This window comes from Pongo pygmaeus, chromosome 13, assembly GCF_028885625.2.
Source record: "Pongo pygmaeus isolate AG05252 chromosome 13, NHGRI_mPonPyg2-v2.0_pri, whole genome shotgun sequence".
In the NCBI taxonomy this organism is placed as follows: Eukaryota; Metazoa; Chordata; class Mammalia; order Primates; family Hominidae; genus Pongo; species Pongo pygmaeus.
Window position 1 is genome coordinate 83,694,339 of NC_072386.2, and position 26,891 is coordinate 83,721,229.

Below are 26,891 nucleotides of genomic sequence, written 5' to 3' on the forward strand. Positions count from 1 at the left end.
GGGTCACTTGAGGGCTGGGAGAGAGCCCCGGACCAGAATTCGGAGGCGGCAGTGTCATCATCCCCAATATCCTTAGTTTTTCCCATCCTATTTGAGGCGGGCAGGCTATCACTCACCTTCAACTTTGACAAAATGCTCCCTTTTCTAATTTAGCCTGTTCTTTCCCAGCAACAGGTTCATCTTGGAAACAAGCAGGATACAGAGTAATAGAGGGGGTTTCGCCAGGGCCCTTGGGGGCTGCAAATATCAGTGCTGCTGCCGTCGCCCTTGCCAATGTTGTTAGCCCGGTGACAGCGAGACGTGTCTAAGGGCCAGTGCCCTGGCCTCTACTTCAGAACGCAGTGCCCTGTCCGTGTTCCTCATAGTACAGGGTGTTTAGAGAATCTTTCTATGGCTTTTTGTGTTAGATTTCAAAGACCCGTGCACTTTGACAGGATGGGATTTTGTCAGTTCTGTGACTTCACGTCCGTGTGAAAGAAGTCTTTAAGGCAGTTCGGTTTTGTAGATCCCATGCGAAAGGAGTCGCTCAAAATCAGGGGGCGAGCTACGCGGGCGTGAACTCGCAGGATTTATTTTTCGGGTGCACAGTAAGTATTCAGTGACCTTCAGCGGCGCCCTGACGGGTGGGTAATCAGAGCTCTACATCACCGGCCTCCTCTGGCCCTTTGGCAGAGGGCTCCGCAGCTGGCACTGGGCCAGAGGAGAACTTCAGGACCCAGCAGTGACTGTGGAGATAAGCACATCCATGATCCTGGACTTCACGTTCTGATTGCTTGCTTTTTTCATTGGTTTTCTTGAAAACAAATTTTGGGGGCCTTTTTGGTGTCTTAGCTCTTGCCACTCTGTCTTCTATCTTGTCATCTGACATTTCCTTGAAACTGCTGGAGCTGAAAGTTTGTGAAATTCTGTCTTCGCGGTTGCCCCCACTGCCCGCGAGGAGATGGTGGTAGTTAAGCCTAAAATGATAGCGGAAGTCCCACCCACGATCCTGTTGCAATTGGTGAAATGGTGTTTAAGTCGTGGGTGGAGGCGGCCGGCAGAGTCCCGATTGGCCCCTGCGCCTGGCAGACATACAGCTGCCATTCCTCAGGGAAGTTCGGGTGAGAGGAAGTGCCTGCCTCTTAATTTCTGAATCGGAGCCTGGGGCGCTCAAGGAAGTAAGGTGCTGCCATTTGTCTGAAGCGATCCATCTCCCTAATAGAGCGTAAAAGTGTTCAAAGTTTAGTCTTGTTCAGAGATGGAAAAGACTACTTAAAAGACAGGATGAGCTGCACTGACTTGCCTTTGGTAACCGCACACCTATCTACTTAACTAGTGAAGCGACTTTCAAGGGAACACTGTGAATATTACTTAGTATTAGAATCAGTATGTATGCATATGGTCACTGTGTCTTTAAAGAACTGTTGAGTTGTTTTTAATTCTACAGTTTCTTTATTTTTGCACCCCTTTGAATGCCTCGCACACCTAGTAGGTGCTCAGAATTCAGACCAATGTGTCAGTGTTTGGAAACTAGATTTAAGATCCATTTAAGATCGTCTTTTTCACTTAGGTTTCTGGACACGGGATAATTTTGTCTATATTTTGCTTTTGCTAAGCTTTTAATTATTGACCTAGGGTCACATTATAGGGCGAATTGCACAAAATGAATATGGTAATGACTCAATTACTTGGTGGTCTCTTAGCTGGCAACCTTACCTTTTCGAAAAGTGCCTAAGAGATTTAGCTACTAGAAATTTCTCAGCAACCAAGCAAGATGTCAGGAAGTTTGGGTACAGTGATGTGGGGGTTGGCGGGTGTAGGGGGGTGCTTTTGCTTTCCTCACTGAAGAATCCTTTAAGCTCTCTCACTCATGGACTGGCCTCTTTTCAGATGTAATTCTAACAAGCTTGGTTATCTATTTTCTAAACTCAACTTGAGAAGAGGGTGAAGAGGAGAGTCTGCCAGAGGCAGGAGCACCATTAATAGCAAGAAGTGACAACAAGAGAGATTTAAAAAGCTATAAAAAGCAAACAATTCTGGGACTGTTTTAAGAAAAGGAAAACAACCCTATGTACTTCCTTGGTCCCTGAGGGTAGTACAATGTTTATTCTATAAGGATGATTTTGAGTCATAAAAATTAATTTTCAGCATTCTCTGTTTAAGGGATTGAAACAGTGTATACCATTTAATAAAAGATACCCATAAAGTGGTTAAAACGTTTAAAACCATGATATCACTACAAGCCTATTAGAATGGCTAAAAGAGAAAAAAATATGAGCAATACCAAGTGCTAGCAAGAATGCTGAGCAACTGGATCCTTACACATTGCTTGTGGGAATGCAGAATGGCACCGCCACTCCGGAAAACAGTGGCAGTTTCTTATAAAGTTAAACATAGATTTATCATACGATCCAGCAATTCCACTCCTGGGTATTTTCCTAATGAAGACTTTTGTTTATGCAAAAACTGGTACTCAAATGTCCGTAGCAGCTTAATTCATAATAGCCAAAACGTGGAAACAAAGTATCCTTTAATAAGTGAATGGTTAAAACTACGGTATAGCCATACTATGGAATACTACTTAGCAATAATAAGGAAGGAATTGCTGGTATAGGTAACAACTTGCATGAATCTTTAATTAAGGTTTTATACTGAGTGAAACAAGCCAGGTTCAAAAGGGATGATTATAAAACTATAGTGATGGGGACCAATTCAGTGGTGCTGAGAGTAGAGGAGGGGAAGGATGTACACATACAGGGGACAGCAGGAGAGATCTTTGTGGAGTGATGGAACTGTTCTGTATTCTGATGGTGGTGTTGCTACCATACATTAAAATCAGAACTATTCATCCAAAGTAAATGTGTTAATTTTATCATATGATAATTTTTTTAAGATTAAGTAAAAAGCACTGGCAAAGGAATTGACATGAACAATTCAGTATATATAATGTTGGATAAATGAGACATTTATAAAAACTTTAAAACTTTAAGCATCTTATTGGTGCTTTCTAGTGTTTTGTAAATTGGCAGAGGGGCATACTTTCCTGTTACCTTTGCTTAGAGAAATCTTTTTTTTTTTTTTTTTTTTTTTGAGATGGAGTCTCACTCTGTCGCCCAGGCTGGAGTGCAGTGGCGCGATCTCGGCTCACTGCAACCTCCACCTCCTGAGTTCAAGCGATTCTTCTACCTCAGCCTCCTTAGTAGCTGGGATTACAGGCATCTGCCATCATGCCCGGCTAATCTTTGTATTTTTAGTAGAGGCGGGGTTTCACCATCTTGGCCAGGCTGGTCTTGAGCTCCTGACCTCGTGATCCACCGGCCTCGGCTTCACAAAGTGCTGGGATTACGAGCGTGAGCCACTGCGCCTGGCCAGGAGAAATCTTTTTTGATTTAGAGATTATTTCTTTTACAGAGTAATAATTGTATTTTTTTGTTCAGTAGTAGTAATTGTATTTCTTTAACCATTAGAAGTTGGTCTACATGGAAAGACAGCCAGAACAATGAAAATAATAATAATACGTTGGCCTGTGTATTGACTAGTTAGAACCTATGTGTAGGTTCTAAAATAGCCTAATTTGAACTTGGCTTTAACTAGTTACTTGGACAGTGTTTCCTCTTGTGTGCCTTGGGTCATTATAACCTTTGAAACTTCAGTGAATGACTTATGTTTATTTTAAAATCTCAGTGGCATGAAGTCACTGGAGCTTTCATAAATGTTTCTGCTATATGACTTGTGGTATCAGTGTAAGGGTTTATAATGAAGTCTTTCAGATCTTCTGAATTTGCTTCCATTGGAATTTTGTTAAATAATGCTCTTACGTAAAATGGCGTTCATGCTTTAAGTCAGTGGAAGAATGCGAGGTTAGACTATGGTTTAGAATTTTCATGGTTAGCATAATTACATGTTTGTATTTAGAGATGATGATCTCTCTTCATATATACTTGATGGGGGAAGAGAATGAACTGGTATCAGACCAGGTCCTTGCTAGGTCCTTTCTCACATATGCCATCTCATTTACTCCTCAGAGTGCTTTGTTATCCCATTTTACATGTGAAAAAAACAGGATCTAGTGATTAAGTGACATCTGGGGACAAGTCATTAGTAACCTCAAGACAGAAGTGGAGTGCTAAAGTCAAAGTTCAGCTTCTTTGTGTAAGAATACTTAGTGGGTGTGCCTACCTACAAGTCACCCCCAGGTCAGTTACGATAGCTAACTGCTTCTACTATGTTTTTTAGTTAGGCTAGGAACAGTCATGTTTCTATTCAGAAGAAAAATGTCCATCAGTAGATCCTGGACACTGACAGTATATCTTATTCTTAAGGACCTTTAATTGACTGGAAGATTTTTAAGGTTCAAAACTGACCATATTATACCTCAAACTAGTCATTGTCTATATTTCTCTGTTGTACTACTTTTGTCACTAGTTTAATTCACATAGCCTAATGTCTTCAAGGTTCATTCATGTTGTAGATTGTGTCAGAATTTCCTTAACTTTTAAGGCTAAATAATACTCCACTGTGTATATGTACCACATTTTGTTTATCCATTCATCCACTGGTGGATACTTGGGTTGCTTCCACTTTTTGACTGTTGTGAATAATGAATAATGCTTCTATGAGCATGGTATACAAAGAGCTGTTCGAGTTCCTGCTTTCAGTTCTTTTGGGTATATACTCAGAAGTAGAATTGCTGGGTCACATGGTAATTCTGTTTTTCTTTTTAAGGAATTGCCATATATTTTCCACAGTGGCTGTGTAGGCCATATATTTTATGTCATAAGTTATATAATATATATTATTATAATATAGTTCTATTTTTTCACATTAATGTGATCGCACTATACGTTATTCAGCAGTTTGCTTTTTTATTTGTAAGAAATCTTTCCATGTCTATACTTAGAGCTGTAAGTCTTTTCAGTCCCTAAATAGTATTCCATAATTTATCCAACCCCGACAGATGGTATACACATGATATATACACACAGTAGAGCTAAAGGTATGCACATTTTAAAAGCCACGTAGGACCATAGAGTCAACATTGCCAGAACTTCAGACTTTGCAAGAAAGCCAGAAACCCAGATTTTATTTAAAATTATTCCATTTTAAAAATGCCAAGCGAAGGAAAACTTGGTTCTAAGTTAGCTTCAGATCTTGTGCCACCAATTTGTTATATGAGCACTGATCTTTATCAACAATTATCATGGTCATCTAAATCTCTTCCTTTTTTTTTTTTTTACTTTAAAATTAAACCTAACAAAAACCACTCTGTCTTTTCCTGTCTGCCTCCTTGAACCTTTTTCAATGATCAAAATGCTTCCATTTCCTGGGGTTACTGCAGTATGATGTTTCCTTAAATGCCACAATCCTCTTGGCCACTTCCATAGTATATTCTTCATTATATACTTCTCAATATTACATCTTTTGAGGTGAGTGCTAACCCACATGTTTATTCAACATCTCACCATTTCCGAGGCACAGCCTCACTGTCCTCAAAGACTTCAGCACTTGGTTTTACATACTTATATATTGTTTATACTGTGTCCCATCAACACAGACACTGACTATTCACCTCTCTCATCTGGCATCCTGATTCTGCAACTGGAGTGAATTTCTAATTGCACTTTAGATACTCCAGAGCTTGGACTATATAATTAGTGAGAAAAGTGACCCCACCTTTAACACCTCTGAACACTGTGTCCCTGTCACTCCTTGCCGCTCCCACCGTCTGTCCCCTGCTTGCCTTCCACTATTTCCCTTTTCCCATTCTGTTGGCTTCCTTTTTAGCTGTAACTAGCTTGAACTTCATGATCACTCACTTCAGAGTTACACCCTCTACCACCGTAGAGTCATGCTTGCTGTTCCAGCGTCCCATTCTCCCAGTCCCTAGAATAATGACACACCAGGCCAATTCTGGCTCAGTAGTCTCCTACTTAACTGTTATACTCTTCCTTTTTTCCAGTACCCCCAACATTTGAATTCACCATATTTACCCAAAAGTTTGAAGAAATGCTTTGCAAACCCTTCAGTGGGTTGTGAAACGAAATTATTGGATGTTTGCCATTACTTAAAAATAACAGAGAGTAAAATAGAATGAAAAATAGAATGCAAGGCATATACTATAGGTAAATTCCATGTCATTACACTTCTGTGTTACTGTAGATAGCAGTCAGAATGGCCTCTGCACCTACCCCTGCTCCCCAGTGGAACTAATCTTGCACAGCTTTGGCAGGGTAGACGGCCACATCTTCAGGGAGGTCACTATCCTGTTGGGACTTGAACAAAACCATTAAGTCCAAATTCCTTGTTCAGACTTGTAGACCTTCCTGCGACCTGAACTCATTTGACCTTACTTAATGTTTCACAATCCCTCTACTGTACTTTTTAAAATGTTCTTAACCCAACTGGTCACTATTTCCCCAAGAAATATCCAGTTCTGCTTATGTCATTCCCTCTTATTTAACTACTGTACTGTGTCCTACTTTTGCTCATCAAAATTTTACTTATACTTCAAAGCCCATGTCAAATGCCAGCCTTCTTCATGGAATCTCTTGATATTTGAAAAAGTGGACCGGGAATACACACACATACACAGCATGGTGTATGTTTGCAGTGGACATTCTAGTCTGTTGTATTGCACCTACCTGCATAACTGCATATTTACCTCCCCCAGCCGCCCGTAGGCTCCTTGAGGCCAGGGACTGTTTTACTCCTCTTGTACCCCCTTATGCTTAGCATAGGCACTCAACTCCAATCAGAATATTTGCTGCATTCTATTATATAGCCAGACAAATTAAATTATTTCAAAATCTGGATCAATGGCCATTACTTAAGATTTTTTTTTGTTTGTTTGTGTTTTTTGTTTTTTTTTTAAGTCTTACATTTCTCATACTCTCTTTTCTGACTGGTTCCCAATGGTGATTAATTCTCCTTTCAGCAAATGTTTGAGCACCTGTTAATGCCCAGGCCTGGAGGAGTGAACAGAACAGGAAAGGAAGGAAACCTTCAGGGAGCCTATAGCCTCTGGGTTGAGGAGGTTCATTTAAATCCTTTTTTTCTTGTTTGGAACTTTCTTTAATACTGTAGAACAATATGTTTACTCAGTGAAGACCTGTGAGTGGCTCTCAAGTAGGGTTGACAGTTGAGACATTTGGCAGGGGACATTTGGCAGTGCCTGGAGGCATTTTTGGTTGTCACAGCTGGGGGAGGATGTTAACTGAAGGCATCTATTGGGTGGAGGCCAAGGATGCTGCCAAACATTCTACAGTGCACAGAACAGCCCCCATAGCAAAGAATAATCTGGCCCAAAATACCAGTAGTGCCAAGGTAAGGAAATCTTGGTATGAGCAAATCAAAGAATTCAAAGCTTTATGCCTTTGTAAAGTCACATAAATGTTTGCAATAGAGATGTCCAAGTACACCAGGAAGAAAGTAATCAAAACTACAACTTAATTTTCTGAATCAAAATACACACAGGTATACTTCCTCCTATGTCTAACATGTTTAGATCGACATTGTTCTTCATTTTAGTTTTCTGAAATTTATATGAATAGGAAGAAACTAATTAACACATATTACACATTCCAACCTTAATAAGCGCTACACCGTAGGAATAAATGTCAAATATCGCGTAACATGAAGAAAAGAGATTTTAGGATTTGAAAACTTAGACTACTTTCCAGTAGATTTATAGGCACAATTTTCTAAATAAAACAGACATTTAAATGAATCACAGTTCAGATAAAAATATTCTTAAATTATCTAAGTGTCTCCATATAGTTCATCATTTATTTCATTTTCGCTTTTTTTTGAGACGAAGTCTCACTCTGTTGCCCAACCTGGAGTGCAGTGACACAATCTCAGCTGACTGCAACCTCCACCTCCCGGGTTCAAGCGATTGTCCTGCCTTAGCCTCCCAAGTAGCTGGGATTACAGGCACGCCATGCCCAGCTAATTTTTGTATTTTTAGTAGAGACAGGGTTTCACTATGTTGGCCAGGCTGGTCTCGGACTCCTGACCTTGTGATCCACCTGCCCTGGCCTCCCAAAGTGCTGGGATTACAGGCATGAGCCACTGTGCCTGGCCTCATTTTTGCTTATTTTTATGTTTTCTCTAGAGGTAAATCTGGTGAAGACCTTGCCTGTTATCCAGCTCTTAGAACGATACTTGGTGTGTAGTACATGCTCAGAAAATATTTGATAAATGGATATGAATCACCAGTTACAGGCAAGGAAGTGTGATGGCAGAAAGATGGTAGGAAGCAGAAGTTTTAAAGTCCCCCTAGAGTTAATTCCAAAATCACTGGTGTCAGCTTGGCCACTTGGTGCAGAGCTTTTATCTTTGAATAAACCTTTTATGCTTCTTAACTTAGGAGATGTGTTGAGGGCATAAAATGGGTGACTGCTTCGGGAAATGGGCTGCATTTAGCCACCTTTCCTCTTGTTACACCTGGCTTTATCACACATTGTTTCTAGGCATCTTAGGGGACAGTGTAGAGTTGAAGTTGACCCACTGCAGTATTTGCAGAGGTGATGGTCAATCTGCATTATGGAGTTTAGGATCTGTGATTTAGAAACGGTACTTTTATGCCCCAGTCATTTGGCATTTCTCAGTTGTCTCTGGAATCAATTAACTTTCTTGAAAGGATGAATTTACCGTGTTGGTGTTTTACTGGTTAGTGCAGGGAAGTATACTAGAGGGTTTATTGCTGGAGGGTTGACTTCACAGGTCTCAAGTACATCATTCATCCTCTGAGCTAGAGGACATTTATGAATAGTAGTAACAAGCCAGCCCAGACTGTTGGAGGGGGTCACTAGACTCCATGGATGAGGTATTTTAATTTCCTGGACCTATGAAGAGTTTGCAAGTGTTACTATCTTGAAATAAATAGTATCAACCTGAAGTTCTTTTTCCTAAATTATGAAAATTGAAATTTTATGTTTTAGATTTTTGAATGATATTTTAATAAGAATGATTTACTAGGATTTAGCTGAGTCATTAGATTATTAGAGTAGGCTAAATAGATTCCGAATACAAATAATGTGGGTGTTTCTTCCTTTTATCATTGTATTTTTTTATTTTTAAAGTTTGTAAAGTTTAATTTGCATTTCTTTTATGACATCACTCCTTTATTATTATTAATATTTTTAGAGGGAAAAATCAAGCAGTTTTATAATTCGAACATCCCAAATCTGAAATGCTCCAAAATTCAAAACTTTTTGAGCACCAACATGATGCACAAAGGAAATGCTCATTGGAGCATTTTTGATTTTTGATTTTTGAATTTAGAATGTTCAGCTGGTAAGCATAATAACAAATATTCCAAAGCCTGAAAAAGCCTGAAATCCAAAACACTTCTGGTCTTAAGTGTTTCAGTAAAGGACACCTAACCTGTATTATTGAATAACCATTGAACCAGACTGTGATCACATCACAAGCAGTGTGTGCTAAAGAGATTGCGAAAGCAAAAAAGAAGTGTCACCCTTTGATACAGTCTGGCAGATACAAACTATTACATACATCCTAATTGTCGTTAATCAAAGGAAAAGGAAAACTCTGCCTTTTTACAAGTAGGAAGTTAATTTTGGAGCCAAGCACCTAGGCCTTCTGAGAAGACAGGGAGATACCCTTCTTTTTATTATTATTGTTTCTTAAAATTGTGGTAAAATATGCCTAACATAAAATTTACCAACTTAACCATTTTTAAATGTACAGTTCAGTGGCATTAAGTATATATTTTTTTTTAGATGGAGTCTCGCTCTGTCACCAAGGCTGGAGCATGGTGGCGTGATCTCAGCCCACTGCAGCCTCTGCCTCCTGGGTGCAAGCAATTCTCCTGCCTCAGCCTCCTGAGTAGCTGGGATTACAGGTGTGCGCCTGCCACCACACCCAGCTAATTTTTGTATTTTTAGTAGAGATAGGGTTTCACCGTCTTGGCCAGGCTGGTCTCGAACTCCTGACCTCAAGTGACCCACCACCCTTGGCCTCCCAAAGTACTGAGATTATAGGCGTGAGCCACCACGCCTGGCCCCAGTGGCATTAAGTATATTCACATTGTTGTATAACCATCACCAGCATCCATTCCCAGAATTTTTTCCTCATCCCAAACTGAAACTACGTACCCACTAAACTGTAACTCTCCATTTCTTCCATACCCCAGCTCCTGGTAACCACCATTCTCCTCTCTGTCTCTGAAGTTGTCTACCCTATGAGCCTCATATAATGAGATCGTACAGTACATGTAATTTTGTGTCTGGTTTATTGCGTTTAACACAATGTCTTCAAGGTTCATACATGTTGTAACATGTCAGAATTTCCTCCTTAAGGCTCAGTAACGTTCTGCTGTATTGGATAGACCACATTTTGTTTATCCATTCATCAGTGGATGGACACTTGGGTTTCTCATCCTTTTTGTCATTGTGAATGGTGCTGCTGTGAACATGAGTGTACCGACATCTCTTCGGACCCATTTTTTCAACCTGGAAGTGTAATTGCTGTATCATAGGGTAGTTCTACATTCAGTTTTTTGAGGAATCACCATACTATTTCCCAAGAGGCCACCCTGTTTTACATTCCCACCAGCAATGCACAAGGGATCTGTTTTTCTCCATATATTCTTGTTGACATTTGTTATTTTCTTTTTTTAAAAAATAGTAGCCATCCTAATGGGTGTGAGGTATTCAGTGTCTCATTGTGGTTTTGATTTATATTTCTGTAATAATGAGTGAAGTTGAGCATCTTTTCATGTCCCACTCCCTTATTTTAAGAAATGTTTTTCCTTGTTTTTGAGATCACTGTACCCAATTCTCATTTATTCTAAATGAGATATATAAGATAAGCTTATTCAGCTATGATTTCAGCTTACCTGAAGAGAGAGATTTCTTTTTAGAGGCATTGCTGCTATGTGTCATAACATTTAAATTGCCCTTTAAACAGCAACAAAAATCTGCCACCAAATTGGAGTTGACTTTTTTTAATGTTCTTATTCTTCAGTTGGACTAGAGTAGGGAACAGAAGCTTCAGTGTTAGTTTTTCCCATTTCATAGCTATTGACTGCCCATTGGGAAGAGGCCGAAGACTGCCTTTTTGGTAGTTGTTTTTTAAAACAAAATAATTTAGGTGGACCTATACGCTCTTATGTCAGGTTGTTTTATATCTTCTAAATCAGCTAGCTGGCTGGAGGATGTGTCACATTGTTCCCTGAACTGGTGTAAAATTATTCTGAAGAAAAACCACATTAACGGTATGTTTTCCTAGTGTCAGAAAATGTATGTATGAGAACCCATAGTGTTTCAGGTCCTGTGTGAAAAGTGTAAAGAAACCTTTTTACGTAGCTTCCTTAAAAGTACATAGTAACTGACGTTTGTCAAGTGCTTATTATTTGTGAATGCTTCTGAGCTGTTTACATGTAGTATGTTTAATCATCGCAGCTACCCTATGAGATAGAGGAATACTATTATTCTTACAGATGAAGAAATGGAAGTACAGAAAGTATTAAAGTAGGCAGTGGAGTTCACCCACCTGGTGCCAGAGACACAAACCTCATTGTAGAAGTGTTTCTTCACTGGAGACTAGGAGTAAGTAACAGTGTCAAGTTTTTCTTCTTATGGGGTCTTCCCGTAGCTGTGTTTCAGAATTAATAAACAATTATACTTACCAAGTAAGTTTGGGAGTTTTTTAGTCATTATTCTTTGTGAAAGTCCTGAGTTTTGATATATCTGCCTTTTTAATGATGAAATGTAAAACTACTGAGATAAAAAGATTTACCTAGGTATATTTGGTAAATTTATAGTGGCAAAAAATTATCATCGTAAATCGACGTACAGAGTACTTTCCTGAGACCAGAAACGGGCCCTTTTGCCACTTCTTAAACTTGTCAACACTAATGACACCTACCATATTTCTTGGGGAGGGGGTAGACAGGGAGGAAGAAGCTGAGAAGTGTTGTGATTCCCATCCTGGCTGCCCCAGGTTAGAGTGTTGTATTGGACACTGGCCCCCTCATCACTTCACAAGAGCTGAAGCCGAATGCTCCTCGGGGTTGTTTACAGAAGGAGTTTTAGAGTTTCACTTCCTTGATCTTGAAGCTTGCATTTTGATAGAGTGGAAATGGTAGCCATGACAAAAATTAATCAAGGCCTGGTGCTTTTAAAATGGCAGATACTTTCAGTGGCTACTAGCCTGGGACTTTCAGCAAGGAGGCAGCTCATAGTTCGAAGTCTGATTTACCTCTGGTGGGTGACTTTACCCCCTTTGAAGGGCTACCTGTAAGTAAGTGTTTTCAGGGCTTATTTTTTTACGTCATTTTGTTCTTTGAGGGGGCTCAAAATCAAATAATCTCAACATTGCGTTTAATAGTTTTAACTCACTTCTGAAATTAACATTAAGAACTAGAAGTACACATTTCATTGTATTATGCCCAGTCCAAGCCAGGCGTTGGAAGGCCAGAGAAGAGAAGAAGCAGATAAATAAGAGTGAGAGAGTAGCTTAGTATAGGAGAAGGGAAAACAGGAAGGAGCTTCAGAAGACCAGATGAACAGCAGGGGAGCTCAAGTCTGTTAGACCAAAGCTTCAGCCCAGTACTTAACGTTTATTCTTAATTAAATAACTGCCTTGTAAGTTATTTTGATGCAACCCAGAATCTTTTTTCCATTCCCACCCAAACCTTGCATTGTATCATCTTTTTACCCCTGCTCATATCCTTGATCAGATTTTTAACCAGGCTTTCCTTGACTTAAATCTTAAGGAATTGTTTATTGGGCCTCTTATGAATATTCTTAGTAGTTTGACTGCATTTATTCACTCATAAATTAATTGGTAACCAAATTCCATACTTCGTAGGTTTTCCTGTTTCTTTCAACTGGACTACCTGTGGGAAGATTTCTGTTTTTATATAATAGGCTTTTTGAAACTTGCCTTTAGGCCAGGATTTATTTTTCACGTGCCTGTTATACTTTGTTCATCTAATAAAGTGGTTTGAAATAGTCTTTCAGCTGATGTATTGTCTTCTAGAATATTGACTCTTTTTTTTTTAGAAAAATAAACTTATTTGGAATAATTTTATAGAAAATTTACAAAGATATTACAGACTTCCCGAATATCCCTCACTCAGCTTCCAGGGAATGTTCACTTCCTGCTAGCTGGCACAGTGATCTAAACCAAGAAACTAGCCTTGGTAGACTACTGTGAACTTCATTATGGACTTCATTTGGATTTCATCTGTTTCCCACCAGTGTCCTTTTCTGTTCCGGGACCCTGGTCAGGACCTCTGGTGTCCTCCATCCCCTGTCCTCTGGGGCAGCTTTTCTGTTTGTCTTTGGTGATCTTGACACTTCTGAGGAGTACTAATCAGGTGTTTTATAGAATGTCTCCTATTTGGGTTTGTCTGATGCTTTCTCTATATTAAATTATGGCTGTGTGTTTGGGAGAAGAATAGCCCAGAGGTGTAGGGCGCTTCTCAACACCCCACATGGCACATGGCATTGACTCGGCTTAGCACTGAATGGCGCCGACCTCGGTTGCTTGGGTAAGGAGCTCTCTGCGGGTGTTTGCTCTGCAGTGACCAGTTTTCCTTTCGCATATTTATAACATCCTCATACTTTGGAAGCAGTAGATGAGTCCAGCCCACATTCAAAGGGGATAGGGTTAAACTCTACCTGCTGGGGGGGAAAATTGTATGGTATTATTTGAATTCTTCTGTAGGGAAAATGTGTCTCTTCCCCGTTCATTTATTTAATTATTTATTTATATCATTACGGGCTCCTGCCCTCTTTTTATAGGGTCATAATCAATTCACTTGGGGTTATATCCAGCTCTGCCTTATCCTTGCTTGCATTGTCCTGGCTCTGGCTTTGGGAGCTCTCTTGGGTTGGCCCGTGTGACACATGCCATCCTTTTGTTTTGGGAGTGCTTCCTTGCTTTCTGGACCTACGAGATGCTTTAGGTGCACCTTGTGTTTTCCTGCTCCAGTGTCAGCTGTCTCCAAAGAGAAGCCCCGGTTCTTTGTCATGGAGAAGGTGCCTGGAAACCTTGGTCTGGGCACTGGTGGGGTCCTGCTGCTAGGGTGTCTCTGTGTCTAGGCCCTCATAGCTGACAGCTACAGGTGCTACTGCTGCTTGGGGGTCCGTGTAAGGAGATCTGTGTGAACACCAGATCTTCCATTGTTTCTGTACCCACCTGTGTGTGTATTTTCACCTGAACGCCGGTTCTCACTGATGTCTCATGGCTGATGCAGCACCACGAGGTTCATTCTAGCTTTCTCCTTTTGCATGATTATTTGTAGTTTCTTTCTCTGACAGTGAGGACCTGGCTCATACAGCATTTGCTTTAACCTTAGTGTTCCTGCAAAGTAATTTCAGAATTGTTAATGCAGATTCTGGGAGGCATACTTAAACAAGTCAAATGCACTGTTTCCCAGGTACTCAGGCAGTTCCTTCTCCCCTACCAGTTTCAGTGAGGCTATTTCATACATTTTATAATACAATTGTATACATTTGTCAGTCTGCATTCTACCCTGGCATGCTCTGACACCCTGGTTGATTTGTTCTTTCATTTGCATACATTAAAGTTTCTTCTGTGTGATGTAAATTGTATGAGTTTCGACAAATGCAGAGTCATCTTGTTCCTACCACCCCTAGGCAATCGACTTTGAACTCTTTCATTCAGAGTTTTTTGTGATTTTCTTTGCCAGATCTGCTGTCACCCGCCGATTTCCCCCATTGCATAACTGCGGAACCACACTTCCATTATTCACCCATGGAAAAGGACATCCTCTCTGTTACTCTTGTGATTTTTAATGTCAGGTTGCATTTCCTCAGATAAAAGCGCAATTAATTTTAACGAGAGGGAAGAGTTCTAGAATTTTAGAAGTTGAAGGAATGTAGAGATCTGAGATTTTACATTGGTTGTTGGGGAGGTTGTCCTGGCAGGGTGGGTATCTGGGGCAGAGCTGGAGTGTAGACTCCGATTTCCCCCCCACCCACCCTCTTTACTCAGGACACTTGGGATAGGAAATATGGGCTGAGGCCAGGTTGGGAGAGGTCCTACCTTTACTGCAGGTGTGAGGCTGTTTTCATGGGTGTGGTCCTTTATCTTTTGTTTTAGGACACAAATTCTAGCAGTCAGATGTTTGTTTAATGCTCTGTCTGGTTTTGGGAAGGATTGTGGTATGGTTAATCATTTGCAAATTAGAGTTGTACTGAATTATTGTTTGCTTTTTAATGCCAATCTAAAATCAAGTGTTCTGAGTGAATAGGTAATTCTGTTATGGGTGGAGGAAGGAGGTAATTGTGAAAAGCCCCACATGCCACCTTTGTTTTTTTGTGTTTTTTTTTGTTTCTTTTTTTTTGAGACGGAGTTTCGCTCTTGTCGCCCAGGCTGGAGTGCAGTGGTGTGATCTTGACTCACTGCAGCCTCTGCCTCCCAGGTTCAAGAGATTCTCCTGCCTCAGCCTCCCGGGTAGCTGGGATTATAGGCGCCCGCCACCACACCTGGCTAATTTTTTTGTATTTTTAGTAGAGTCGGGGTTTCACCATTTTGGCCAGGCTGGTCTCACACTCCTTGACCTCAGGTGATCACCCACCTCGGCCTCCCAAAGTGCTGGGATTACAGGTGTGAGCCACTGCGCCCGGCTACCACCTTTGTTTTATGAGGTTCTACTGGATATTGGCCTGTACTGGATAGACTGTATCTTACTAGTTTTAATTTGCTAATTTAAGGAATCTTTGGGGAACCATGAAATGCAACACCAAACTGGGGCAGTTTTTAATTTTTTTTGGTGCTTGCTGGCTGCCAGCCCCAAGCTAGACCCTTGACATGAAGATGCGTAAGCTGTGCCCCTTGTCCTGTTGGAGAGACATACATGTAAAAGAACGGTAGTTTGTCCAAAGTGCTGTAGCAGAGAGATGACCAGAGTGTAGGTATGGTTTATAATAGTACTTCTTCAGCTTTTCATTAGGTTTTTTTCTTTTAAAAAGGGATTTTTAAAGCATAATTCCACCACCCTGATTACAACTATGTTGACCTTTGCCTTTTTCTTTCCAGCCTTTTACCACAAACGAAGTTTTACATAGTTGTGTGTATACGATATTGTATTCTGAAATGCTTTTGTTTAATATTTTATCCTAAGCTTTTTCTGTTTCTTCACAGTACAGCGTAGTGGCTGTGTCTATCTCCGTAATTTATTTTTTTCCCTTAGGAGTCTACTGTGATCCTTTTTATGCTTCTAATGTTTTTATTTAGTGAATTGGTTTCTTAGGCTCTATTTCCTGGAGTGAGGTTACCGGGTTAAAGAGTGTGAACGTTTTATAGCTCTTGAAATATATTGCCTGCTGTTTTACAACACTGACAGCATTACTTGAAAGCTGCCAGATTAGACCTGATCCCTGCTACTCTCAGACTTCATCATCCCCGCTTTTCCTCTTGATCCCAGGGTCGGAGCACAGTGGGTCCCTCTGCCCAGGCAACAGGCCAGGCTCATTTCCTGACCTTTGTACGTCCCCTGCCCATGCCCCATGGATACTCTCCTTGGAGGTCCTGCCCAGGGCCAGCCCCTCCTTTCAGGTCTTGGTTAGAAAGCCTCTTCTTGTGAGATGGCTTTGCTTCCACCGTGGGCTAGCAGCCCCTTCTCACCCAGGCGTTGTTCACCACCCTGTGAAGCTGGGAGATGAGTGCTGGCTGTCTCTGAACTCCCTGCTGATGGAGGTGGGCAGGGCTGGGCTCTCACCTCCTTTTAGCCTCTGTTTTAGTTCTGCCCAGCTTCCTTCCCAACATGTGTGAATCTAAGGAACAAGCTGACTTTTCTAGATCTCCTTGGAGGAGTGAGAGAGGGTGAGCCAAGAAGGGAGTGGTCACTTACTGTCTCCTTTCATTTTCGTGTCTCTTAATAGAGTGTACAAACTTAACTATTAAAGATGTCTGGAAAAAAGCCAGTAATTTCTAATGATTTTAAAATAGTTTAAAAATCACTGTAAATGTAAAGTTGTACATAATAAAAAGATTTGAGATAAAGAACTTGGATTAGAAATTACCATTTCTAGAAGTGAGAGGATGAAGCAGGCCTAATTTTAGATTTTTAAAAAATCTATTCTGTTTTAGCTGGTATACAGTGTTTTTAGATTGAGGGATAAAATAGCATTTCTTATTCTAAAGAACAGAACGTTATTTGACTGATTGGATGTTGTTTTATTTTTTTCTTATTAAGTAAAATGTTTTTATTGAAATATTTACCGAGAATTCAGAAAGTGATTTCTTCTTTTACGTATGCATCTTGAAAAGGTTTGCTTTGCCTCTCAGTGAGATTTCATTATAGCTAACCTTCCAACAAAATGTGGCGACTGCTTTTATTATGAAAGTTGCTGAGAAGTGAGGTCAACTCTATAGTGATGTCAAGTAGAATTTTCTGACGTAATGAGAATGTTCTGTGCTGTCCAATTAGTATGTTAGCTTCTGGTCTCCTGTGACCACTGAATACTTGAACTTAATTTTGAATTTAATTTAATATAAACTTTCTCTCAATGTAGCCACACATTGGACAGTAGTTTTAAAAACTTGGGGTTAAGGGTGGTACACATTTTTCTCCTCCAAGGCCCTGTGGAGAGTTAATACTCCATTGTTATTGGAATCACCTAATTTAGTTTAAAATTCTGTTCTCAAAATTACTTTCTCCATTGTAGAAACAAAAAACCTGCCACAATTTTAGTTGGATTAATGAGTATGTGAAACAGCAGGAGAGAATTTGGTGGTCTTGGACTGTAAATCATTTAGAACATTTTTTCCAGGTGTTTTGGTATATTTTTTGGACTAGAGAGAGCCCAGAGGACTTTGACTTCTCAAAGGTGTTGCTTCTCTGCTTGCTCCTTCGTGTGTTGTGGAAATCCGAGGTATTATGGATGTTACAGTGGGGATTCAACAGAAGTAAAGAGGGTGTCTTAGATTTTTTCATCACTGAAAAGGCAGTTGGTATAGACCTAGTCCTGACATAGTGTGTGCGACATAGAATAAGCCTGTGGCAGTTACATTGAGGGTGAACGTGTGCATCCTTTTATGGTCTCCACGTGTGGAAGGCCTTAGGAGAATAAGAACTGGTTGACAGGTAGGCCGAGGGATCATACTTTTATTTTATTTTTTAAATTCTGATGATTTCACCTGACACATTTGATCTACTTTGAAGAAATTGTTTTGGTTTCATTGACAGTGGGTGGCTTCTTTCTGTCTCCTTTCTCACCTCTTTATTTTCTTGTGTCTTTCTCCCCCTCTCTTTCTTGAAAATACTGTCATGGGGTCAGCTGGCTTTGTGTATTTTCAAGCAGGGTGATCTTTGAGCTTGACAAGAATTGAAAATTGATTTGCAGTCTAGATGGGATCATAAGTTACTGACAGGAGATTATTTAAATGCGATTTCCCACAGAAATTTCTTAGTGGAGCAATGTGTTGCAAACTTTATTATGGCATTTTTTTGACTGTTTGGCTTTCACGGATAGTTTTCATAAATGTGATTTTTCAGCTTCTGTGCAAACATTTCTGCTTATTGAGCTTGTTGCTACAGTATTATTACCCTACATCTGATGAAGTTTTTTTCTCATTTGCCAGGTTGCACAGAGCATTGAGGATCACCATCAGGAAGTGATTGGTTTCTGCAGAGAGAATGGTTTCCATGGCTTGGTTGCGTATGACTCTGATTATGCACTGTGCAACATCCCCTACTATTTCAGTGCCCATGCCCTAAAACTGAGCCGGAACGGGAAAAGTCTCACCACAAGCCAATATCTGATGCATGAAGTTGCCAAGCAACTGGACCTGAATCCAAATCGTTTTCCTATTTTTGCTGCTCTCTTAGGTAGGTGGAGCAGTGTGAAAATATTTTATAAGGGAGTGACCATATGATAAGCACATTGATCTTTTAAGTGTTTCTGTGCTTGAATGTTTTGGATACGTATCTCACATTGAAAAGAACCAAGGCGTGGGCTCTTCCATAGCATTCCTTGCTTCGTATTATTTTTTGGCATAGCTAATGTGCTGCTTTTGTTCTTAAGTGTTTGTTGAGGTATTATTCTATCCAGGAATTGTTCAGATTAATTTTAGGAAAAAACTCATTTAAGGTTTTGGAAAACTAACATTCTAAATCACAGATGTCAACACATGGTCACTATGTAAATTAGACATTTAAACCTTTGACATAAATTATGTTTATAGTAGAAGAAAATATGCTATGGGGTTAGAACGGTTATGTTTTCACCTCATTTTCGGGACACTCACTACTTTAAAAGAGAAACAAAAATAAGCTATCGTACCTTGTTTCCAACACCTACATTTTAAGTAAATGTATACATGTCTTTAAAAAATTTCCTTGGAGGAATTCCTTATGCTGAATACCCAGAAAGGATGAAATCTTGTTTTAACTATGACATTATATTTTAATTTTCTTTAATTAAAAATAATTCCCCCACGCCTGTAATCCCAGCACTTTGGGAGGCTGAGTTGGGTGGCTCACCTGAGGTCAGGAATTTGAGACCAGCCTGGCCAACATGGTGAAACCCTGTCTTTACTAAAAATACAAAAATTAGCTGGGCATGGTGGCGGGCGCCTATAATCCTAGCTACTTGGGTGGCTGAGGCACAAGAATGGCTTGAACCAGGCAGGGAGGTGGAGGTTGCAGTGAGCCAAGATCGCGCCACTGCACTCCAGCCTGGGCGACAGAGTCAGACTTTGTCTCCAAAAAAAAACAAAAATTCCCAAGAGGTAATATATTTGTCTGTCACTTTATATTTGCATTGTGTGTTTTCTTTCTTTGCTCTTTTGTCAGCTACCCTTTCTTATGCTTTCATTGTGCTTGTTTCACCCTACTTTAATATCCAGCTCTAGTTTGCTTAGAGTTTTTAAGAATTGTGTCCGAATATAAGTAAACATGTTTTGGAGGGAGGCACTCCTGTGATTAGAATCCATGAATCTGATGGGATTTGGGGCTGTTTTGGACACACAAGGCCAGTTTGGGAAGCTGTGGGGTCTCTAGTGCTCAGTTACTGTGCTCCCTTGCAGTATGTATTCTATAGAGGGGATTATATTGTGGATTATTTTTAGAAATGCCTAGTTATCAGAAAGATTTTTATAAACATTCCAAAACAGTTTTACACAACTAGAAATTGTAAGGAGTCACAATTTATTTTTATTTTTTTGGAGGGATTGGTTATTTCGAAGAGACACTTGTCAATATTCAGTATCAAAACAGTTGTGCTATTGATTTCTCTTTCTCCCAATTGGTCTCAAAGGAGAGTACATTTTAAGTCAGTAAGTTGTAGGATGCATACCCAACAGACCTCCTAGAAACCTTACCAGAAAATGGGGACTGGGCAGGGAAAGATTAACTTTAAAAGATCAGCAAACTGCCAGCCCATGGGCTGCAGAGGCTGTGCTTTTCAAGTTTTCATCTTTAAGATATCTTTGGACAATTTTTTTTTTTTAAATGGAGTCTTGCTTTGCTGCCCAGGCTGGAGTACAGTAGTGTGATCTTGGGTCACTGCAACCTCCACCTCCATGGTTCAAGCAGTTCTCATGCCTCAGCCTCCCGAAAGCTGGGATTACAGGCGCCCACCACCATGCCCGGTTAATTTTTGTATTTTTAGTGGGGACAGGGTTTCACCATGTTGGCCAGGCTGGTCTTGAACTCCTGAGCTCAAGCAATCCACCCACCTCTGTGTTTGCTGGGATTACAGGTGTGAGCTATCGCGCCCAGCCTTTTTTTTTTTTTTGTTGAAACAGGTTTTTACTCTGTTGCCTAGAGTGGAGTGCAGTGGTGCAATCTTGGCTCACTGCAACCTCCGCTTCCCAGGCTCAAGTGATCCTCCCATCTCAACTTCCCAAGTAGTTGGGACTACAGGTGCATGCCACCACATCCGGCTAGTTTTTTGTGTGTTTTTGGTTGAGACAGAGTTTCATCATGTTGGCCAGGCTGGTCTCCAACTCCTGAGCTCAGGGCGATCCACCTGCCTGAGCCTCCCAAAGTGCTAGGATTACAGGCATGAGCCATTGCGCCTGGCCACATAATTTTTTATATGTTATTTTGTGAAAGCATTTCATGTTTTACTATATGAGTCAGTCAACAAAATTGTGATTTCACAACTTGTGTTTGTTTGGATCTAATCTCAGATACAGTGCTTAGTAAGGGAACTCTTGTGCCTTTGGGGATTTGGGGATTAAAACTAATCTTTTAAATATATTTTCAAATATTAAAATATAAAAGGATATTTCCTCTGATGTTAAAAGTGAGTATGGGGGTGGTACATTATATGGAAAGTTCCATGTTTGCTTAAATGCTATGCAAAATAACTTGGCATATTAGTTGACTTTGAATGTGAAAATCATATGCTCTTAGAATATGGATGCCTTAGCTCATTTGAAAAATGGAAGAATACTTGTTTATCTTGTTTAAGAAACATTGAATATGGTATTTGGAAGGTGATGCCAACTGATACTTTTCTAGCTTGTTAGTTTGTGAAGTTTTGAAATAAATGAAAACCAAAATCAATTGCAATATGTTGTCAATTTAATTTAGGGCTTGGAATCTCTTCAAAAAGTTTAGTGAAGTTATAGGTAAGCTCCTAAGTTTTTGTTGTTGTTGTTGTTGTTTTTTGAGTTGGAGTCTCTCTCTGTTGCCTAGGCTGGAGTGCAGTGGTGCGATCTTGGCTCACTGCAACCTCTGTCTCCCAGGTTCAAGCGATTCTCATGCCTCAGCCTCCCGAGTAGCTGGGATTACAGGTGTGTGCCACCGCACCTGGCTAATTTTCACCACGTTGGCCAGGCTGGAAAAGTTTCACTGTGCTGAAATGAGAAAGCTTATTTTTCTTTTCCCTTTTGTAATGGAAAGTATAGCTATATAAAGTATTTTGTTTTAGGAATGTTGGAATATTCATTTAAGTATTTCACCCAATTTTTCACAGGGACTGTTACTAATGTTGGAGTTGCCTTAATATTATTTCGAATTGAAGCTTCCAAAATTTCAGACACTTTGTTCTTTTTTTGTTTGTTTGTTTTTTGAGACAGAGTCTTGCTCTGTCGCCCAGGCTGGAGTGCAGTGGCACGATCTCGCCTCACTGCCAGCTCCGCCTCCCAGGTTCGCACCATTCTCCCACCTCAGCCTCCTGAGTAGCTGGGATTACAGGCAACCGCCACCACTCCCGGCTAATTTTTTGTATTTTTAGTAGAGACGGGGTTTCACCGTGTTAGCCAGGATGGTCTCGATCTCCTGACCTTGTGATCCGCCCACCTCGGCTTCCCAAAGTGCTGGGATTACAGGCATGAGCCACCGTGCCTGGCCAGACACTTCATTCTTCACCGTGAAATTCTATGCAATCCATTAACAGGGGAAAACAATATCAAGCACAGCAAACCTGGGCAGTTACGGTTCAGATTTGCTCATTTGGACGTCACGGGAGTTCAGTACCTCTGGATTGTGTGTGTGTGTGTGTTTGGAACACAGGTGGAGTGTCCCTTATCTGAAATGCTTAGGACCAGAAGTATTTTGGAGTATTTACATATGCCTGATGAAGTATCTTAGAGATGGGACCCAAGTCAGCATGAAAGTCATTTATGTTTCATATATACCTTATACACATAGTCTAAAGGTAATTTTGTAAAACATTTTAAATAATTTTGTGCAGGAAACAACATTTTGACCGCCTTTTGACTGTGACCCATCTTATGAGCACAGGTGTGGAATTTTCCACTTGCATCATGTTGATGTTGAAAAAGTTTCAGATTTTGCATCATTTTGGATTTTTGGACTACGGCTGCTCAACCTATATTATAATGTAGCCATATTCCAAATGGTCTTAGTTTGTGTTGCATTCTGTTAGTAGCAAATTAATGAATTTGCTATCATAATGTGGAGGTGATTAAGTAATGTTATAAAAATCATAGTTATTTAGGAAATTACAGCTTTGAGATTTCAGTGAGATAGCTAACCTACTAAAGATCAGGTATACCAGGCATATGAACATTATTATGAAAGTAGAGTATTCCCCCCAAATATAGTTTCTCAATTGAATCCAGTTTTGTTTGTAGACTGTGACAGCACTGGTGATAGGATGAGCAGCTTAATGGCCTCATGAGTATTATTGTAGGATGGGCCTTTTCACATATGTTTGTGGGTGGTGATGGAAATTATGGGAGAAGGGTGTTGATTCATGTTACAATCAGCAGTCATTGTCGTTTAATCTTGCTAAGAAAGATTTTATAATTGTGCAGATTTCACATTTGGTGTTTTTATGTAATTTTGAACCATAGCTATTTCATGAACAGATGAAAGCTTGAACCATAGTCATTTCATGAACAAATGAAAACTTGAATCTAATTGGTATTTGATATCCTGACATTGTCAGACTGACCTTTTGCAAACTGGTGTTTATTTTTAATACTGTGCTGTGAAGTTGCTTCAGTTTTATGCAGTTCTTAGGTTGAATGCTGTTGGGACTCCGCTAGAAATTCCCGTCATTCTTGAAGCAGCTGCAAAGATTCTGCCTGCTGTATGTCGCTTTATGTTAAGAGATGAAGAGTTGTTCTCAGTTTCGGTTTGAAAGTTTTCTACTATAGGTGACAATATGCAGCACTTTTGAAAGTTTCCCTATGTTACTTAAGATGATTGCTTTTATGTTATTCATGTTTATATTCCAGGAAATCACATTCTGCCTGATGAAGATCTGGCTTCCTTTCATTGGAGTTTACTTGGTCCAGAACATCCACTAGCCTCACTAAAGGTACAAATTTCACTTTATTTTTCTAGCATTTGTAATAATCAACTGTGAGTTTGCTATTACTTTAATAACATGTTGGGCCCTTTATTGGTGATGCTACAAAGTTAGCAATATCATGTTTTCCCATAATTTCAGGATCTGCACTGCCTTAAAAAGCAAGCAACAATGCTACCATCCCTTGTTCTCAACACCTATATGTTAGGTAAATGTATAAATGTCCTTGAAAATTTCCCTTAAGGAATTCTTTGTGCTGTGTACCTAGATAGAAGGAAATCTTTGAGCTGATGTTTTATATATTAATTTTCTTACTTAAAAATTTCAATTTTTTCTCTAGGTAGTATAGTTACTTGTCACTTAGAGCAACATCTTTTGCATAGTTGATAAATTTCATAACTAATTTTCTACAATTATAAAATAGTTTATAAAGCTTTTTGGATGATGAGGGAGACTCAAATTCATTAGAGAAGTGATCCATTTGTACTATTTTATTAAAACTTAATATTATTTTTCTCCCTTTTGATTCCCTTCCTGTTTGTGATAGTAATAAACATCAGAGAGGAGGCACTTAACTCTGATTTTCTGCAGTGGAAAGTGTCTGTGTTTGATGTGAGCATAGGAGTAATGAGTGAGATTGGCACGAGGCACTGGGAAATTTCAGCTTGGACTTGTTAGTGACTCCTGTGATTGTAATGATCATTTGTCAGTTCAAGTGCCTTTCTTGACTTGGGGAATTAGGAAGATGAGGACCTAGACTTTGTATCTGCTTCCCACCCTGGGACTGCTTCCTTACAGTAAAGGGTGGCGGTTAAATTCGGTGTTTTCCGAAGGGCTGTAAAATTTTGAATATTGTCATAATTACCCTCCCTCCATAAACAATTTTAATTGGTGGCTAGTTTCAAATGGGAGTTTTTCTTCCTACATTTTAATTTACCTTTAACTCTGGTGATACCCAAAAGCTGAAGTAGAATTCCTTTCCTCCTTTCATTTTGTTCCCTGCTATTTCATCTCTGGCATGCTTTTTCTTTTTCATCTCTGGCATGCTATAAAATGTTCTCCTTTTCACCCTAATGGGGTTTGGTATGGCCTGTTTTCAACTTCTTGTTCAAAAATTAGTTTTTCTCCTCTTGTTAGAAATTACATTTCTGGCCATAGAATCCCTCCTGTATGTTTTCATGAATGAAGTGATGTGATCTGTCATTCGGACTCTAAGCTCCTGGTGATGCCATGATTGAAATGCGGATTGGGGAAATGCAGCGTGTAATCAGCTGGACTTCAGAGCACTGCACCTGTGCTCAGTAGATCTGTTAAGCATTATGCTTTTATAAGTGAGACACAAATGAAGGCTTGTTTCCAACAAGATTTATTTTGTTTTGAAGAGCAGGAGTGAGATACTCCCAAGGTTTCTGGTTATATGTGTATGTCTAAGTTAAACTAGCCCTGCTTCATATGTCACAGGGTTAGAAGTGAAGAGCTGTTTGAAGAATTATTGGAAAACCAGCTCAATCTATTGCCAAGTGAATAACATCATTACATGTGTGTTTTTCCTAAATTTTGTTGAGAAAATCTTTAAGTATTAAAATGTGGAAAGAATAGCGAAATGTGTATCCATATATCCACCATCTTGGTTCAACAATTATAAACATTTTGCCATAAAGTATATGTCTGTGTTTTGTTTTGTTTAACAAAAACTATTTGGAAGTAAGTTGCAGATATAACACTTTACCCATGAAAATGTCGCTTGCTCCACCACTTCAGCTTGCTCCATCACTTCCTAAAAATAAGGACATTTTGTTACTTTATCATATTACTCTTATGACATCAACTAAATTAATAATTTTTTAAATCTTTTTTTTTTGAGACAGGGTCTTGCTCTGTCACCTATGCTGGAGTGCAGTGTCTAATATCATTTTATATTAAGTCCATATTCAGATTTTTTCAGTCATTTATAGGTTTTTTTTTTTTTTGATCGAGATCCAGTCAAGCTTTATGCATGCATTTTGATATTAGCTGAGTACTTTTAAGGCATATTGGAGAAGAAATCCTAAATTATTTTTCAGATGACTTGATAAGTTGTAGGATTTTAAAGTCACACCTGAAATGTAAGTGCACCTGGTTTTGAGATAAGTTCAGAAATTGCATTTGTTAGCCACTTTAATGTTTTTTTTTTTTGAGACAGAGTCTTGCTCTGTCACCCGGGATGGAGTACAAGGGTGAGATCTCGGCTCACTGCAACCTCTGCCTCCAGGGTTCAAGCGATTCTCCTGCCTCAGCCTTCCAAGTAGCTGGGATTACAGGCACCTGCCACCACGCCAGCTAATTTTTGTATTTTTAGTAGAGGCGGGGTTTCACCATGTTGTCCATATTGGTCTCGAACACCTGACCTCAGGTGATCCACCCAGCTTGGCCTCCCAAAGTGCTGGGATTACAAGTGTGAGCCACCGCACCCGGCTCACTTTAATGTTTTGACCCTTCATTCACATTTTTGTATGCAGCACCATTTCAGTGATTTTAATATACATAGGGGAAATTGAATGTGGTTTTTCTCCCCATGAGCATGACTGATGGATGTGCTGCAGAATTGTATGTATCCCACCTGCTATTTTAGTCTCTTTCTTTTTCCCTAGTTATAAAACCAATTGCATCTTTTGAAAATTTGGATAGTTGTTACATATCTCCATAATATTCTGAGTTTTATTTTCTGAAATATTCTTTGTGTTTTTGTATTATGTTGAAATGATGAGAGGTTTAAGATTAGGGTATTGCATTTTAAGAGGTGCTTTGAATTGATTAGATATTAACTTCATAGAACACCAGCCCTCTGTGAACAATAATAAATTTGGCTTTGGCAAAATAGTACAAATATAATATGATAAAAGGGATGGACCAAGGAGGCTTAAGCTTGAGGATGCAAAGTCACGTGTCCTTAACAGCTGTTTTTCCAGTATACTGTGTTAGAAAGGGAACCAATAAAAATCATGAGAAAATTTCATCTTTTTACCGTCTGATGAAAATCACAAAATACCATGGATAGGAAGTCATCAGTAGTCGATAATTTATGTGATTCCAAATCTTCAGTATGTTGGCAGCACTATGAATTTTTATTTGTTTTCTTTATAAGTAGCATCCTTAGACTCATCTTTTAAACATGTGTCTTTACCAATTTCACTACAT

The 26,891-nt window shown here is 39.6% G+C and overlaps 1 protein-coding gene and 1 long non-coding RNA gene across 4 annotated transcripts in view; one reads left to right on the forward strand and one right to left on the reverse strand.

The window, feature by feature from the left end:
• The window catches only part of FAM120A (family with sequence similarity 120 member A), a 114,177-nt gene that overhangs the window by 939 nt on the left and 86,347 nt on the right, over positions 1–26,891 (forward strand). For all 3 annotated transcript variants that reach the window (XM_054500474.1, XM_054500475.1, XM_054500476.2), the window contains exons 2-3: positions 18,565–18,811; positions 23,641–23,723. In XM_054500474.1, the coding sequence (XP_054356449.1) occupies positions 18,565–18,811; positions 23,641–23,723 (330 nt within the window). The remainder of the gene's footprint in view (positions 1–18,564; positions 18,812–23,640; positions 23,724–26,891) is intronic.
• On the reverse strand, positions 118–17,332 carry LOC134737913 (uncharacterized). The gene is made up of 4 exons (XR_010123333.1): positions 17,203–17,332; positions 14,152–14,316; positions 11,517–11,598; positions 118–1,194 (listed from the first exon to the last, which is right to left on the reverse strand). It is a non-coding gene; the product is annotated as an uncharacterized LOC134737913 (long non-coding RNA).